The 15,480-nt window shown below is 38.8% G+C and overlaps 1 protein-coding gene across 1 annotated transcript in view; it reads right to left on the bottom strand.

The window, feature by feature from the left end:
• Window positions 1-15,016, bottom strand: part of LOC103145374 (glycerophosphodiester phosphodiesterase domain-containing protein 5-like) — a 28,783-nt gene extending 13,767 nt beyond the window's left edge. The window contains exons 1-2 of the mRNA XM_007562786.2: window positions 14,669-15,016; window positions 4,943-5,120 (exon numbers count right to left, since the gene is read on the bottom strand). Of these exons, the coding sequence (XP_007562848.1) occupies window positions 4,943-5,059 (117 nt within the window). The 5' untranslated portion in view covers window positions 5,060-5,120; window positions 14,669-15,016. The remainder of the gene's footprint in view (window positions 1-4,942; window positions 5,121-14,668) is intronic.
• Window positions 15,017-15,480: the final 464 nt, after the last annotated feature.

Genomic DNA, 15,480 nt, shown 5'->3' with positions numbered 1-15,480 from the left:
GACATTCCTTATGCTCAGAGGGTGAAGCTGTCGTTTAATTACTGCTCAACACATGTAATACTGAGAATATTCAGGCCCTCAATGACGTTCAGATAAAGTTACAGCAACCTGAGCCGACATGATCTGCTGCAGGCAACACAAGCCTGAAAGGGAAAATAGTTAAAATGGGTTACTACCTGAAGTGGTAAAGGTGATAAAAGTGGATATTTCATGGTATTAAAAAGCTACAGTTTCAACACCTGCTAAAACATTTTGTCACATCATCTTACAATGTCAATTTATTTTATTAAAATGCCAGACAGAGAGCTGTAGAGACTTCCTCATCTGCTGCTGCCTACTGTACATCAGCTGGCTGAAAAGGGCTACAATAGCTTTCCATGCTAAGAGGAAAGCTACATTTTCTTTTTTACGATAATTTTCTCCACAAAAAGTGTAGGTCTTCTCCTATGTTTCAGTTGAAGTTATTGAATCAAAATCTCTTTTGTAGAGTAGCTTCATGTCCAAGTGACAAAAAAGCATTTTATTGAAATTTTTCGTTAAATATCTCAACGTCGTTGTAAAGCCTCTTTACAACGACGCTACAAATGACGCAAAAGTTGCATTGTGTGACTCACAACAGCAACAAAATGATTAAAAGCTGACTGGACATCAATAAACGGAGTGAATGAAGACCAGCTCAATGTCCACTGAAGGCTGGGAAACTTTGCTCCTATTTTTGAAGCCTTTGTGTGCCTAAATGGAAATTCTCTCAATTATTACTGAGAGGCCAGATCGGCTTGCACTGCATGACGTGAGCAGTCTTCCTACAAAGCACCCTGGACACAGAAAGAAGCAGCACCACCGACACCTGCTCGGTCTGAATGTCTCACTACAGTGAACAGAGAGAGAGAGGGAGAAAAAAAGACATTGTATGATCCACTTATAGATTATGAATGAGTCCAGCAGCAGTTTCAACATGAGGTTCTTGGTTCTCACGCCTCTGGGATTGGATTGGATCGGGTAGAGTTACATGTACATGATGCCTCCCCTTGATTGGCCACAGTTTGCTTACCGGGTTGTTTAACCAATCTGTCCTGAATGACGTCACTTCAGTTTGAGCCAAGGTCCATTCTCAGAAGCAAGTGAGCCACTTCAACCAGGCAAATTATTTTCACAATTAACAGTTTTTAATGGAAGCCATATTGGAATCAGCAGGAAACAGTTAATTTATATATGTATATATATTTTTTTTTTAAAGATTACTGAAAGCATCAAAACAAGACTAAAGTCTCTCTTGTGCGCTTTTAATGATTTTTACGTGAAACACTGTCAGTTCACTGCAGGGCATGTAAACAAGACAAAGAAAAAACATTGTATTGAAGCTAGTGGAAAGAAACAGCCTGCACTTTGCATGCGCTAGCTGACTGTTTGCTCCCTGCACTCCAGAAGACACAAGCTGTCAAAGCAGAGGATGAGCACAAAAATGCTCACACAGCGTTTTTCAGTTGACCTGAAAGATTACCACTTGGGATAGGAAACAGATCTACATGGTGTCAGATTTCCACCACAACCGAAGCAGATTTATTTATTTATTTATTTATTTTTTTTTTACATTCTGAGTTATATAGGCCAGGTAAAACTAAGGATTCAAACCTGCCTGTGTCGTTTCTGCTCAAGTTAGATGTATTCTAAGTCAACAACTTCATGGATGGAGTTTAATCACCAGTTGACATGATTATTTATACCCAAGGTTTTTGTTGTTCTACAGGATGGCATGTGGGTATGAATAAATAATCTAACTCAGCATCTGAGTGCATTGGAGAGCACACACCTCTGCACTCATTGAGTTTATTGCACCAACACAACCTGTGTGTCCTTTCCTAAATAGAGGAAGAAGGCAGGACAAATGGATCATTGAGTGCATGTTGGATCCTGTCAAGCATCAAATATCAGAAAATACAACCACAAAGATCCAAACCTTCAAATGTGATCCAGAGAATAAATCGGACATGTAACAGCACTATGTCATTTTTATCTCGGCTTTAATGATTCAATTATTTAAATTCTTGAGAAGGATCTGCCATCAGTTTCATTATCCGTTACCTTTTGTTTATAATAGATAAAGACAGAAGGTAAACTGGCAGCTACAAATACCATAAAGTCCTGAACCAACTCCACTTACACTACAGAAACAAATTCAAACAGCAAACTACATTCACAGCAGCTCCTCTTGCTACAAGAAATGCATGCTTTTTTTGCCTCGTGGTCCAAAGAGTTGTCTTTTTTTTCTTCATTTTAAATGAAAACAAAGGTAGCATTTGAAGATGGAAGAAAACAAATGACAAAAGTGAGGACGAGTGGAATGTGGTTTGTTCAGGCTACTGGACTGTCAGCTGAGAAGCTAATCTGCAAATAACCTGCAGGAAAGTCAATTATCCGGTTAGTTTTCATTCCCTAAATAACAGAAAGGAGTACAGGCCGGCAGAGTACATCACAAATTGTGTCCAATATTCCTACTCCAAAGGAATGTTGGGAAAGCAATAATTGTTGACCTTCATATTCATGTAATATTTAGTCAGTTGGACAGAGTCCCACGGCAGCAGATGCTCACAGCTGACATGAACATTGGACGAAATGCTAACGGTCAGACAGTGATGGGAGAACCAAAAGAAAATTTGCAAATTTTGCAAATTTTTTCATCATTGCAAGATTTACCCATATTAATCTCCAGCCAAAGATCTTCTAATATCATGCAGCTGTAAATTCTGTGCACATTGCTGCAGGTGTGCTGCAAAACCTATGATTAGACAGAAGTCCAAATTAAAACCCCAAATAGCAATGGAAGAGCTAGAGACCACTGGCCGTGATCTACACAATGAGTGGCAAACAAAGAAACCGTGGACACAAACTGTTGGAGAAACACCGCGGACTAAAGAGTCAGGCACATTTCTCAGGCAAATCCTTTTAGAAATTGCTCTTGCCCTTTAATCGGACATTCCAGCTCTTACATTTAAAGAAAAATGTCCTTCAGCAATATAATTTGTAGAGCAGAGACATTGCTTTATGAAAATTTTAAAGTGAAATAAAAAAATGGGCACAACATCCACACTATCCCAAGTGTGGAATATATTTAATAATGAAATCTTCCATTTTCACCTTCTATCAACACGACTTCAAATCTTTGGAGCTTTTAGAGATTTATTTTCCTAAGTAATTTTGTGAAATATACATAGAACAAAATAAAACAAGGTACTCAATAGCAGTAATTAGATGCAAACAGCTGTATCAGTCTACAGCTCTCTTGCAGGCCAGCTATGCAACTACTGTGGACGAAGCCTCCTGACAACATAATCAGGTCTCATTCATGACTAGCCTGATGTGAGCCCATGCACACAGCTGAGGGTGTACACAGCTAATTATCTTCAGAGATAATCATTGGAAAACAGAGCCAGCTTCACCTCTTTCCTACTGTTCTCCTGACATTTGTCATTGCAGCAATAATGGAACTAATCATTCAATCAATGGGCCTCTCACAGAAAGTGCACAACTGCGCCATAAGAAAAAAATAATACATATCTGATAGGAACCAAATACGTGATGCACATGACGCAGGTCAATCATGTTACATTATTAGCTACTTTGGGAAGTTAAATCTATGCTTCCTAAACACTCACCTTTCCCATCAATATTTATGTTACTGTATAGTTTGAATGACGCTAAATAAAGGTAGCTAAACACAGTATTTTTGGCCTGGAGTCACGATTTTCTTCTTTATGTGATGCATAAGAATGCGGGTGAGACCATTTGCTGACATGATAATTATTAGTTTTGCACTACCGCCTTCATGGATAAGTGTATGATCCACTTGTAGATTATGAATGAGTCCAGCAGCAGAAGAAAGAAATGCTTTATTAAAAAAACAAAAAAATAAATAAATAAATACGAAGAAGTTCACTGTGCAGTTACAGCAACCATGTAGGGGACACAGTCAAAGTGGAAGAAGCTGATCTGGTCACTAGAGATCAAAGTTAAAACTTTTTGAAGCAAAATGCTGCGAACAGCATTTTTCAGATTCTGTGAATCGTGGTGTTGAAAGCATCGTGCTGCGGCGATGCTCGTCTTCTGCAGGGACAAGGAAGCTGGTCGAAGCCGATTGAAAGATGGATGGAACTAAATTTAGGGTTTTCCTGGAAAAAAAAAAACCTGTTCTAGGATGCAAAAAATAAAGATTGGGGCAGAAATTTAACCTTCAAGCAGAGAAAACACTCCACAGCTATTGTTTCAATCAAAGCCTATTAATTGGTTTAGAAGGGTTGTATAAATCCAACTCAGAACCTGTGACGAAGTGTAAAAATGTCTGCTATTATTCACTCTCCGCCTAAACGGAGTGATTGACAGATTTTGCAAAGAAAAGTGAAAAAAAATTCAGTTTAAGATCTGCAAACCCTGAAGCAAAAGGGTTGACTTCGAACGGCTGAATATACATAACTCATGCCACACTCTTCAGATTATAATTTCCTCCAGAATGATGTCCAACCTTGTTGAGGCTGAAATTCAAATCTGTTGGTACTTTTCAAAGAAACCGTTTGTAAAACTGCATATTTTGTCAAAGTGAAAATAGTTTTAAACCAGGTGATATTAGGAGAGCATTTAATATATTTGATCTATTAGGCATTGTTAGAGCAGTAAATCATGTCAATTGGGTATAATTTTTCATGCACTGTTTAGTGTTACATTAGAGCTGACAACAGCTGAACCACTTAGTTTCCCTTAAATAACATAAAAGAGAGAAGATAGTGTGAAGGTTATTTAAAAATAGGCCAACAGCTTTGTCTCATCACCTAGCAGTCGTTCTGATTCTGTAGTAAAGGTGAGAAATCTACAAACCAAAATTAAACGTTCTTATGAGGAGAAGCTTGTTCGGGAAAAAGAAAGAAAGGGGGGAGCTCAAGCTGCCTCTCACCTTGGTGGTGTTGTCATGTGACCTCTGATAGCGCTTCCACCTGCACCCATAGATCCCAGTGATACATGACAAACACAGCTGGCGCTCATAGACTTGGAGGGGTTGGTGTTTCACCATGCTCCTTCAGTCGCTCCTGCTGTCTCAGCCACAGCTAACATCCCACTGGCTCCCAACGCTCCTGCAGAAAAAAATAGAAACGACATCGATGATAAAGCGGGTGGGAGAAGTTGTGCAACAAGCCGTCTCAACAGCAACATGCCTGTCAGTTTGACGGAAAACATGAGCTGGTTCGAAAAGCACCATGTCTCTGCCACAAAGGCCGGCATTAAATTAAGAACTTGTTCAGAGGATCTGTTCTCAATGTCAACCGAGAATGCAACAAGCTTCCATCGATGTGTACAAGAACAGAAAAAAGAAAAATGAGAGTGAAAAGGTTCAGAGGAACAATCATCCAGTGAATACCACAATTACGTAGCAGAGCGAATTGGTGGCTCAGCCAGACAGTGGCTGTCTAGTCCAAAAGCTACCATGTCTGCTCCATTTATTCCTTTTATATCACAACCATAAAAAGCCCCACAAAAGATAACTGTGGGATCTATTAAACTCCATACTGATATGGTAACACCAAGTTTTGGAGACCCACATGGTAAAAATGACACCAACAACCCAGAATACAACATGATTAATTTGGTTCTGCTGTAAAAGCAACCATTATATCACAGGTGTTCTGTTCTCGGTGTTGTCGTTACAAGGCGACTCATAAAATATGTAATATTAAAAAAAGAAAAAAACGTGCAGCTTCATTAAACTCTTTGACTGTTTGTGGCTCTTTTCAGTATAGAGTAGATCCCGCCTGTATATAATAACACAGGCACTGTGGTAGGAACAACATCAGTACACTGGTGAGCTCAAATCAGATGCTGTTAGTGAATATGGTCGGAAGTACCAGGGTGTGTTTGTGAATTACCTGAGTTCTTACTGTTCCCCCACCGATCTGCTGCTGATTCACCTCAAACACTCCATAATCACCCACAACAACAATTACAGCAACGCTGACTGTTATCAAAACTTTACCTCACTTTTCACAGACGTGACGGAGCCTGCTTCGCAGCTGCCAGGGCAACAAAACATTTGTCAATTTAAACATAAATGGCGCCTGATAAATGCAATGATGATTAAATGTGTACAAATGTTTCCCTGAGTCATGAACTTCTAATCCCTCTTTGCTTATTCTTATTCTACAATAGGATACATGCAGTTTTGTGACATGTAATTTTTCAGTGCAATGGTGCATGTGTGTGTGTGTGCACCGCTTCTGCTATAATCAGGCTGTCTCACGTTCTAAACAGCTGCTAATTACCATGCGCAGCAGTGGCCGTGCTTCCCGTTATTACCAAAACTGCTCAGGGGAAGGTGGGCCTGACCCGAGGCCTATAATGAATCCGACTCCCCCCGGAAAGACCGCGAAGCTCTTAACTCCAATTGAGCCATAATGGTCCATCTGTTAAAATGAACTGAATGCTAGTTTTCCAACATGCAACACCGAGGGGCTCTGAGTTTGCAGAATTAATGAACAAGATCGATTGGAATTGAAAACAAGTGCTCTGCCAACAGAACCCTGAGCACAAGCAAATCAATGTGTCCCTAAATCATTGCCTGACCTAGAGGTTTGAAGAGAACCGAGAAGTGCCGTTTTCGTTTTCCTCTTAAGATCTAAATATGCTACAGCCATGAGAAGCACTATGAGTGTATCCAGAGCTGTCCATTTTATGTCTCTACGCAGTTGCCATGTGCGACTCCATCTGGTGAAATGAGACGTAGATATGAACCGCTTTAAGGTTGTTCTATGTTTGAAACTCTTATTTTGAAGTAAAGGAAGTAGTTCTGGAGCTGTGCTGACAGCTCACAAACTTCTCATCAGGAAATGCCAACATCTAGTTACAAACACAGTGAGGAAGCCTCCCCATTTTTAAATGTTGTGTGACGATATTTTGGGTACAGATGGAAAAAAGAAAGCAAAGTGACTGATGGAAACAATTTGTAAGCACTTGGAAAACACAGCAACTTTCTAACGGCATTGATGGCAAAGGCTACAAGTGAGAAGCCACGCCCCTTTGATTATGTGCATGCAGCTAGGAGCCAACATGGTTAATTTCAGCAGATTGCTTTGTATGTTGTAAAAAGTAAATCGATCGGTAATAAATCGATTAATAAAACATTTTAAATATTTGGCAAAACACAAGACGGACATATGGCGTTGGACTCAAAGGTGTAAGTTCTTACCCACAAAGCAAACATATTCAAGAATATGTCCCAACTCTTTCAAAAGTTTCTTTCCATGTCTGTAAAAGTCACAAATGTCATCTTTAATCCTGTTCAGTGGGACATCAAAGAAACCTAGAAACACACCCAGTCAATGTGAGATATGATCCTAATTAAGAAGAGCAGCACTGAGGTTACAGATTTACTACCCTGAAGTTGAAGGGTAAAACAAATTGTGCTTTTTTAATCAGCTCTGTCCCACAAGAAAATACTTAAAGACCCAAGTCGAATCACTGAATTAATCCCTTAATCGGCATGATGTCTTAGCAAGTGCTAATCAGAGAGGCATAACCCAGTGGATAAAGTTGAATAAAATTTCTCAAGTCTAACCAAACATCCTAGGTTTATCTACACAGTCATTTCCCCCCCCCCCAAGAAGACTGATGCACCTCTGTAGTGACCAGAGTAGGTAGAGAAATATGACCATCAGCAGCAGTGTGGGTGTGTGAGACTGAAGACGAGAACTGAGACACAAAAGCTAAAACTTGGATTACTCATTCAGCCTCATCATCAGAAAACATGTCTCATGTTCAGCCACTTTTCAGACAAGCTTTAATTTAGCAAAACGTTATTGAGGGTTAGCCTGACTATTGTGATCTTGTTTTGTCTTGTCCATCAACTCCTTTCGTGTCTCAGTGAGATTAAAACAGGAGAAGTCAACAACTGATTAACGCTTTGCAAGGCAAGGACAGCAACCCGCCTATCACCTCAGTCAGAAGGTGTTTGAAGTTTGGTGAAAAACAGGAGATAAGAGGGTGCACGAAAGCCCCTTAAAACAGCTTTTGTCATCTTTTTTTCTGCTGCCTCATTTCCTCCAATCACAAGCAAAGAGAGAATATCTGTCTGTAGAGACGGAAATGCTTCAGCAGTTTCTCATTCGAAAACTTATTCTGACCCAAGAGCAATGGGAAAGGTGAGCACCAGAGACCCTTCAGAAAAAAAAAAGGTCAATTCACTACACTGTTAGATAAAGGTTCTCCTTAAGAAAACAAAACCATTGCTAGAAAAGTACAAGCTAGATCAAAATTATGGCTTTATACCAGGAACAGGTTAGATTCTGATATTATGGTTATAAAAACCTGCTGTTTAAATGGGGTATGGTGATGAGCAACATGGGGTTAACCCTTCACCCGTTTCTGTGCCGTGCCGGATGTTTTCCTTAGTGTAAAGATCAATTAATTAATATAGCGCATCTCAGCAACAAGGCAGTTTGAAGTGTTTTACACCATAAAGACATAAATAAAGTCATATAAACAACATACATAACATAAGAAACCAGTAACAAGCATTACATATTGTCGAGTGCCATCATCAAAATCATCAATACACATCACATATATTGGTCAATGTGATTTAAAGGAACTGAGGGTTTCAGCTGTTTTGCAGTTTTCTGGAAGTTTTTTTTTTTTTTTTTTTTTTTTTTTCCAGATTTTTGGATCAGCATAGAAACTGAATGCTACTTTTCCTCATTTGGTTCTGGTTCTGAGGTTGCAGAGCAGACCAGAACCAGAAGACCTGAGTAGTCTGGAAAGCAACAACAGCAGATCTTTAATGTATTGTGGTACTAAGCCATTCAACAGTATTTTAAAGTCTATTCTCTGGACTACAGGGAGCCAGTGTAAGGACCTTATACCTGGGGTGATGTGCTCTATATCTTCCTGGTTTTAGTGAGAACACGAGCAGCAGTGTTCTGGATCAGTAGCAGCTGTCCAATTGATTTTTTTTTAGTCAGACCTGCTTGAAAAGTCATAGCAGGAATCCTAAAGGAGCTGGTTGCTTTAAGATGGAGAAATAAGCCCCTTTTCGTAGAGCTGAGAGGACATTAAACAATCTGACACTTTGCTTTTTAAACTGACTGCTAATCAATCTGAAAATATGTGGGTCAGCCATAATCCGAGAAAGATTAATTTAGCCACAATCCATCAATGTCTTTTGATTACTACACTGACAGAGGAAAGAGGAAACAGCATTACTGTAATTTATTTCCATTATTGGAACATAACAATGGAAACAAAAAGGGGAGAGAAGAGCCCATAAACAGATTTTAATGTGGGCAAAACCATGAGTGTGTCAATTTCTTATGTTGAGTGTTAAACGTTGCTCTCCTTTGTTGAACAGAGGACAAAAAAAAAAAAAACCTACACATTGGGCTTTGGGACATTTTCTGCCATTTCATATGAAGCAAGAACCAAATTTCCCACGAATGTGGCAACAGCTAATCCATCATCCAATAGGAAGCAGCACAGGAGAAAAACAGACAGTGGATATATTTCTGATGTCACACATAAGATAAGCAAGCAATCACATTACTCAGAAAGGTCAACTGTGAAATGACAGAGTAAACATTTCATCTGCCATGCCAATGTTATGGAAGCTAATGATGGTTGGATTGGGCTAATAACCCAAAGAGTGAAATACACTGTTTTCCATTTTAATTCCCTCTAGTCAACTTAGATCAAGAATGTGATCATGGATGTCTGAATCTTTTGGGAAAATAGAATGAAATTTTCCAGGACTGATCGTGAGGTTCCCAAAGATTTAAAGCTTGGTCTCCTCTGGTCTGTAATCTGCTCTATGGTACACCCAAGAACATCTGCTCAACTCGCTTCAGTGACCTTTAGGAGTGTGCAAAGTTAAACAGAAAGAGATAAGAGGCTGTGCTAACCATTCCTTTGGCCTGAAAACAAACAAGATCTTTAATGAGTCATAAGCAAAAAGTTGTAGCAGTTTAAATGGTTCAAATCTGGTCTCAACTTCAAGTATCTTTGAGGACAACTCCACTTTTCTCTGTCAAAGTACTGTAACAAATACAAACTTGCATCTTTTTTTTCTTTTTCAAATTCAAAAGTTAAATATTATCAATTCTAACCAAATGAAAGAATGTGCTAAAAAGAAGTAGTTTAGAATTTAATAAGAAGGATTACAAGATTGTTCTCCTAACCATTACCTGAATTTTGATCAACTCAAAACAATGCAAAAAAAAAAAAAAATGGTACTTGTTGGTATGCTTATAGATCAAACCGTGTTCATTTCATGCACTAAACTTTTTATACCATGGACTAAACTTTTTATAACCACACTTGGGAAAAATAATAAAAATGAGGCCCAGCTTTCTTTAATTTGGCAATGTTGACCTTCTGTTTTCCCATATGATCACAACGATCAGCCATACTGGAGAGGAATGTTCGCTAGACAGTTTAGCTAGCAGATTGCTCAGACAAAAGCAACATGAGTATTACTATGGAGTCTTGACATTACATCTTGTTCAAAGTGTAGCCTAAACTTCAGAAATAAAGAAATTCAGCTACCAATCACCGATATTAGCCCATTAACAGAAGGCAGTTTGTCACATGATTGTATTGCAGCCAATCAGAATTTGGATTTTTGTATCGTGAACAAACTGATCACTTCACCATCTCACTTCAGTGCCCTCTGTTTTGTTCTCCCTCAGGTCAGAAGGAATGAAAAACTGTTCGGACAAAGATATTCTGAAAAAGGTGCCATCTGTACATCTACATGAGGGCCCTGCACCACCATCTGTGTGTTGACATCACACTCATCTCTGTCCTCCGCTGCGGCTTGGAAAGCAAGGACAGCCAAGTGGGTGCCACCGTAACCAACGCTGCCATCTGAGCTCGCAATAAGCTTTCCCCTTAGTTCAAATTTGGCCATTTTAAACAGAATCATTCTAGGTTGGTGCCATTATGATCCGTAGAGTATCAGGGAGGCAAAAAAGGGGAATCAACAGAAACAAAGTAGTTTTATGACACAGAAAACAAAAATGATGAGATTTCTTTCAAAGGTAACTTGATCACTGACAAAATAACAACTCCCCCCAGTTTTATTGAGTGTGTACCTTTGAAATGAGTTCAAGTTGCAAACTAACAAAGCTGCCAAAGCAAAGCCTCCAGTGTTCTTCTGAGAGTAAAATTACCACCATTTAGCTAAGGAATGTTAACCAGTGCAAACAGGCTAAGGTAGAGAAACAGCAGTATTATCAAGTCTCTGAACACAGGTTCCCATTTAACCAGTCGTCAGCAATCAAGTTTGCAACAGGATCTGCCTTTGGAAATAATAGGTTGAAGACGGAAGTGGATGCATCAAACTGGAGCTGCAGAGCTGTGACCTTCTCTGGGGTGGAGAGATGCAGACGTGCTGCTAAATGTCTACTGACTTCATGACAATCCAGAGCTGGAACAACTAGTCATCATTCCAAATGCAAGGGAATCTTTGTTTTTTGTATAGCATATAGTTAGGTATTTAAATCGCCATTTGAGGTCTTGCTGTTTTGACACATCCACCAAATGGCCAGGCCAGCAGTGCTCTGCCATTTCACACAACTACTCTTTACCCATTTATTTAAATACTGAGAAACACGTTAATTTTCCAAGTTATGAAATCAATTTGATAAATAAATGTTCAAATTATGTACATAGCTTAACTGAATGATTTTTCCAAATGTTCTAGTACTCTAGATTTGAACTGATTTTGATTCTGATCCTGATTTGGCCAATTTGATTCTTATAAAATGACAAATCATTACTAAACTAAACCATTAAAACAGCTGGTATGTACTGGATGAAACTCCTATGAGCAAAGCTGAAAGCCTCACATGCAAACCAAAAGTTGTGTTTCTTCAATAAAGCCAAGAGAAAGCACAGACATTTTAGTAGTATGCTTGGCGGTTTACATGGCACATTAACAACGCTCTTCAGTGTGGAAGTGGTTAGAGAGAGGAGGACTTTGTGTGCTACTTTCTGCATCACTGAGCTGCTAAGAATGACATCAAGGGAAAGGCAAAAGGTTAGCTAAATAAAAGAAAGCTGTATTTTATACATGACTGTGTTTGCTGTGCACTCAGGCTGCTGCTTTAAACAGGAAGTCTAACTTTACCAGGTCAAACAGAGTGCAGGAAAGTTGTTGGTTTGTTCAGTTTGAGCTTTCCCTGACAACCTCTGTCTGCCAGAGAAAACCCTGGATTTGACAATAGAAAAGTTAAGGTAGGTCCCAACATTGTTTAGGAAAAAAATAGGTTGGCAAATATTTAATATCAACAATATTGAACAGTAGCCAGTATCAGATGCTAAAAAGACAGTTTAAAATACCAATTCTGTAGTCATTTTGTTTTTTAACTTATGTTTTAAGATATGTTGGATTTGGCCAGCCAAAACTTTACAAAATCAGATATTAAGAATTAATCACAAAGCTCCTATTTTTTTGTTATGTCTTCATGTGGTGAATTGCGAACTTTGTTTTCTCAAAGTGTAATTTGTGCTTGTGTCCAATTATCAACCATCAGAAGCATAACAGAGCCCAAAAACCTAGCAAACATCAATTGCAGAATCACAATTGATAAATTGTTGTGCAGTTTTGCATTTAAGCAAGTAGATAAACATGATTTCAAGGTTCATTAAGACATGAATTGTTGTCTACTTTCATCCAAAAAGTAAAACTAGAAATAAGTATGTACAAATAAAGTCATGTTTGTGGTGACCAGTGATTGACAAAGAGAGGATGACTTGACCCGGCAGCTTCAGAGTAGCCTGTAATAATAATTCTGACTCATTCGCCCTCTGGAGAACTTTGCACTCGTTTGACAGATCCGCCAGGTGCATTTCCACTGGTATATTAAGCCAACAAAGCAGAGTCCTGCATGTATTTATGAAAAATCATGTACACAGTTGTAGTTCCACTAGCTGGACATAAACATCAATTTTGGAATTCTAGAAATTCAGAAATTGAAATCAAGGTGTTTTAAAAGCAATTTTTTTTTCCCCTTTAAAGGGTTGCCTCAATTTTTACAGCACTTTCAAAGCAATTCCACATTTACTCTGCATCTCTAGATCATTTGCTAAGTGGCTCAGCTGTAACAGACTCAACATAAATGCACAGTGAAATGTTTACTTTCCCACATGGCATACATGATAAATGTCATGGCCTGGAAATATTATCATCATGCATCCTGCCCTTCAAATGTAATCCCTTCTAAGAGAATCACGTTCAGCTTAAATCAATAAGATATGTTCTGGGGGAGGGGGGAAACCTTAAAAAAACAATAAAATAATAATATTCATATTCCACTGAAACCCATTTGGTTAATTAACAGGTATTGTGGAAAATTACATAAAAAAAATAGAGAGAGGAACCTTGTGTCATAAATTTTGATCTGATCCCAACTAACCCTCTAAAGAAAACTCTCGACTAAACACATTTGAACCTCTAGAGAAGTCATTAATTACAGGCCTTCAGGATGATTTACAACGTATGATAAAGTTGCCATTCCGCTCAAGCTCTGCATGAAAACAAACAAGCCTTTGCTAATTTTGCTGAGGGCGTAGCAGTTAGAGAAGAGATGGGGTGGAGTGTTACTTCACAAATGGGAGTTTTAACGGTTTAGACGTTGGAGTGAAGGAGTCATGGGCTTATAAGAGGTTCTCCTGGTGTGATAACCTTAGGTGAAAATGAATGGTTCCACTGTTTTTATAGAGCAATTTAAAGCAAAAAAAAAAAAATCTGTATTAATTCAAAATAGAAAAAATCAGAAATTATCCCTACCGGTGCTCAGATACTTTGACATTTACTACATTCATCCACAGGTGATTTTAATACACAGAATACAAAATAAACTACCTGCTTAATATGACTAGATTTCAATTGCAAATGTGCTTCTTGGCGACTGCAGTGTTAAAACAGTTACCATAACAAGCGCTCCTTTAGTTTTTACACTCCTGTTTTTGTGGAAGGGAAAAAAAAACATAAAACTGTGGCGGGTTTTTTCCATCCAACTAATAGGCAATGTGCAGCAAAGGGTCAAAGCTGCATTACTCTAACTCTGATAATTTCTCTGAAAAAACAATGTTTTAACCCTCGAGTTGTGTCAAGAAAATAGTTACGGTTTTGCAATCCTAACCTATTAAAATCTTGCCACAGATGAAACTGGTAACCATTACATACCTGGATCCAAGAACATTCTGTAACGTACTAACGCATAAACTAAATGTGTTCAACTCTGCAAAAGCTGTTTGCGGAAAACCATTTCATGATTGGCATCAACTTAAAAACAATGCGTTGCTCTTACTCTGTCTGAGGATTAAAGGAATAGCACCTCCAGAGGATACACCATTATGGATGTTTATCCATGTCGGCACCACTGAACTACAAGTCCTGCATTTGAAGCTTGTTATTGTTAGGTCAGGGTTAACAGTGTAAATATGACTGCGGTCTTTGAGGTTGAAACCTCCTGCTTAGACTTTCTTACTGACTGCAGTAGTAAAGTTACAGGAATGTTAGTCTGTGTTACCATGGTTATGAGGAATTTCCCTGAGCTACACACAGATGTCCACGCGATATATTGTTAAGAATATAAACCTGTGAAAGAGATAGCTTCCGTTAGCCCACACTCACCTGTCAGTCTGAGGGCACTTTCATTTGTTTTCTCTCCGTTCGGTAAAAGTTGAGCTCTCCGACAAGACAAGCCCAAACGGGGACACAGTTTGAGTCAGAGATACAGGCGCGGGGAAAACGGTAAAACGCTGACTGAGCTGAAGTTTTACAACGAAAGCAAAGGAGAAAACACCGAGCTGATTGAATGGTTATTGGACCAAGTTAAAAAACGTCCTGTTTTCAGCGTGACTGAGTCCTGCGTGTCTCTCACTCTGTGGGTTTGAGCAGGGTTACGTCCTGTCCTCCGCCTGAGTGGTTCACTGTACTGAAGGGTGGGAGGAGAGTGAGTCGGTCTATTTTATCTCCAGCCTGGTGTAATAGTGAGGGAGCGTCACCGTTGACTTTTTTCCAGCCCCTTCACGGCACGTGTAATTTACTCGATGATCAGACCACTTTGCAGCCACGCACGTTAAGTTAAGAAAACGGAAATATTGCTGTTTAGATTAGTTTAAACTCGCTTAAAAATAAATGTCCTGTTCATTTTCATCGCCAACACAATCCCCAAACAGACGAAGAAAACAAATAGAACGTCCTAAAGGTTGAAATAAGTTGACATGAGTTTGTCGATCAAAAATCTGATGGTTTTGAACGCAACACATTTTATCACGTTTATCTTCAAGGATTGAAGGGTTGTTTGACATAAATTTTTACTGTTTGCATTTTCTATGATTGTTATTGTTTGATATTAAGTGATTTTTTTTCCCCCCCATCACTTGTCATCTGAATTATGGTTAAATTAGTGCCTAGAAAAAAATATTTATACCACTTGAACT

Source organism: Poecilia formosa, unplaced genomic scaffold (genome assembly GCF_000485575.1).
Source record: "Poecilia formosa unplaced genomic scaffold, Poecilia_formosa-5.1.2 Scaffold141, whole genome shotgun sequence".
Lineage (NCBI taxonomy): Eukaryota > Metazoa > Chordata > Actinopteri > Cyprinodontiformes > Poeciliidae > Poecilia > Poecilia formosa.
Note: the sequence above shows the minus strand (reverse complement) of the source record. Positions and strands in the feature narration are given on the sequence as shown.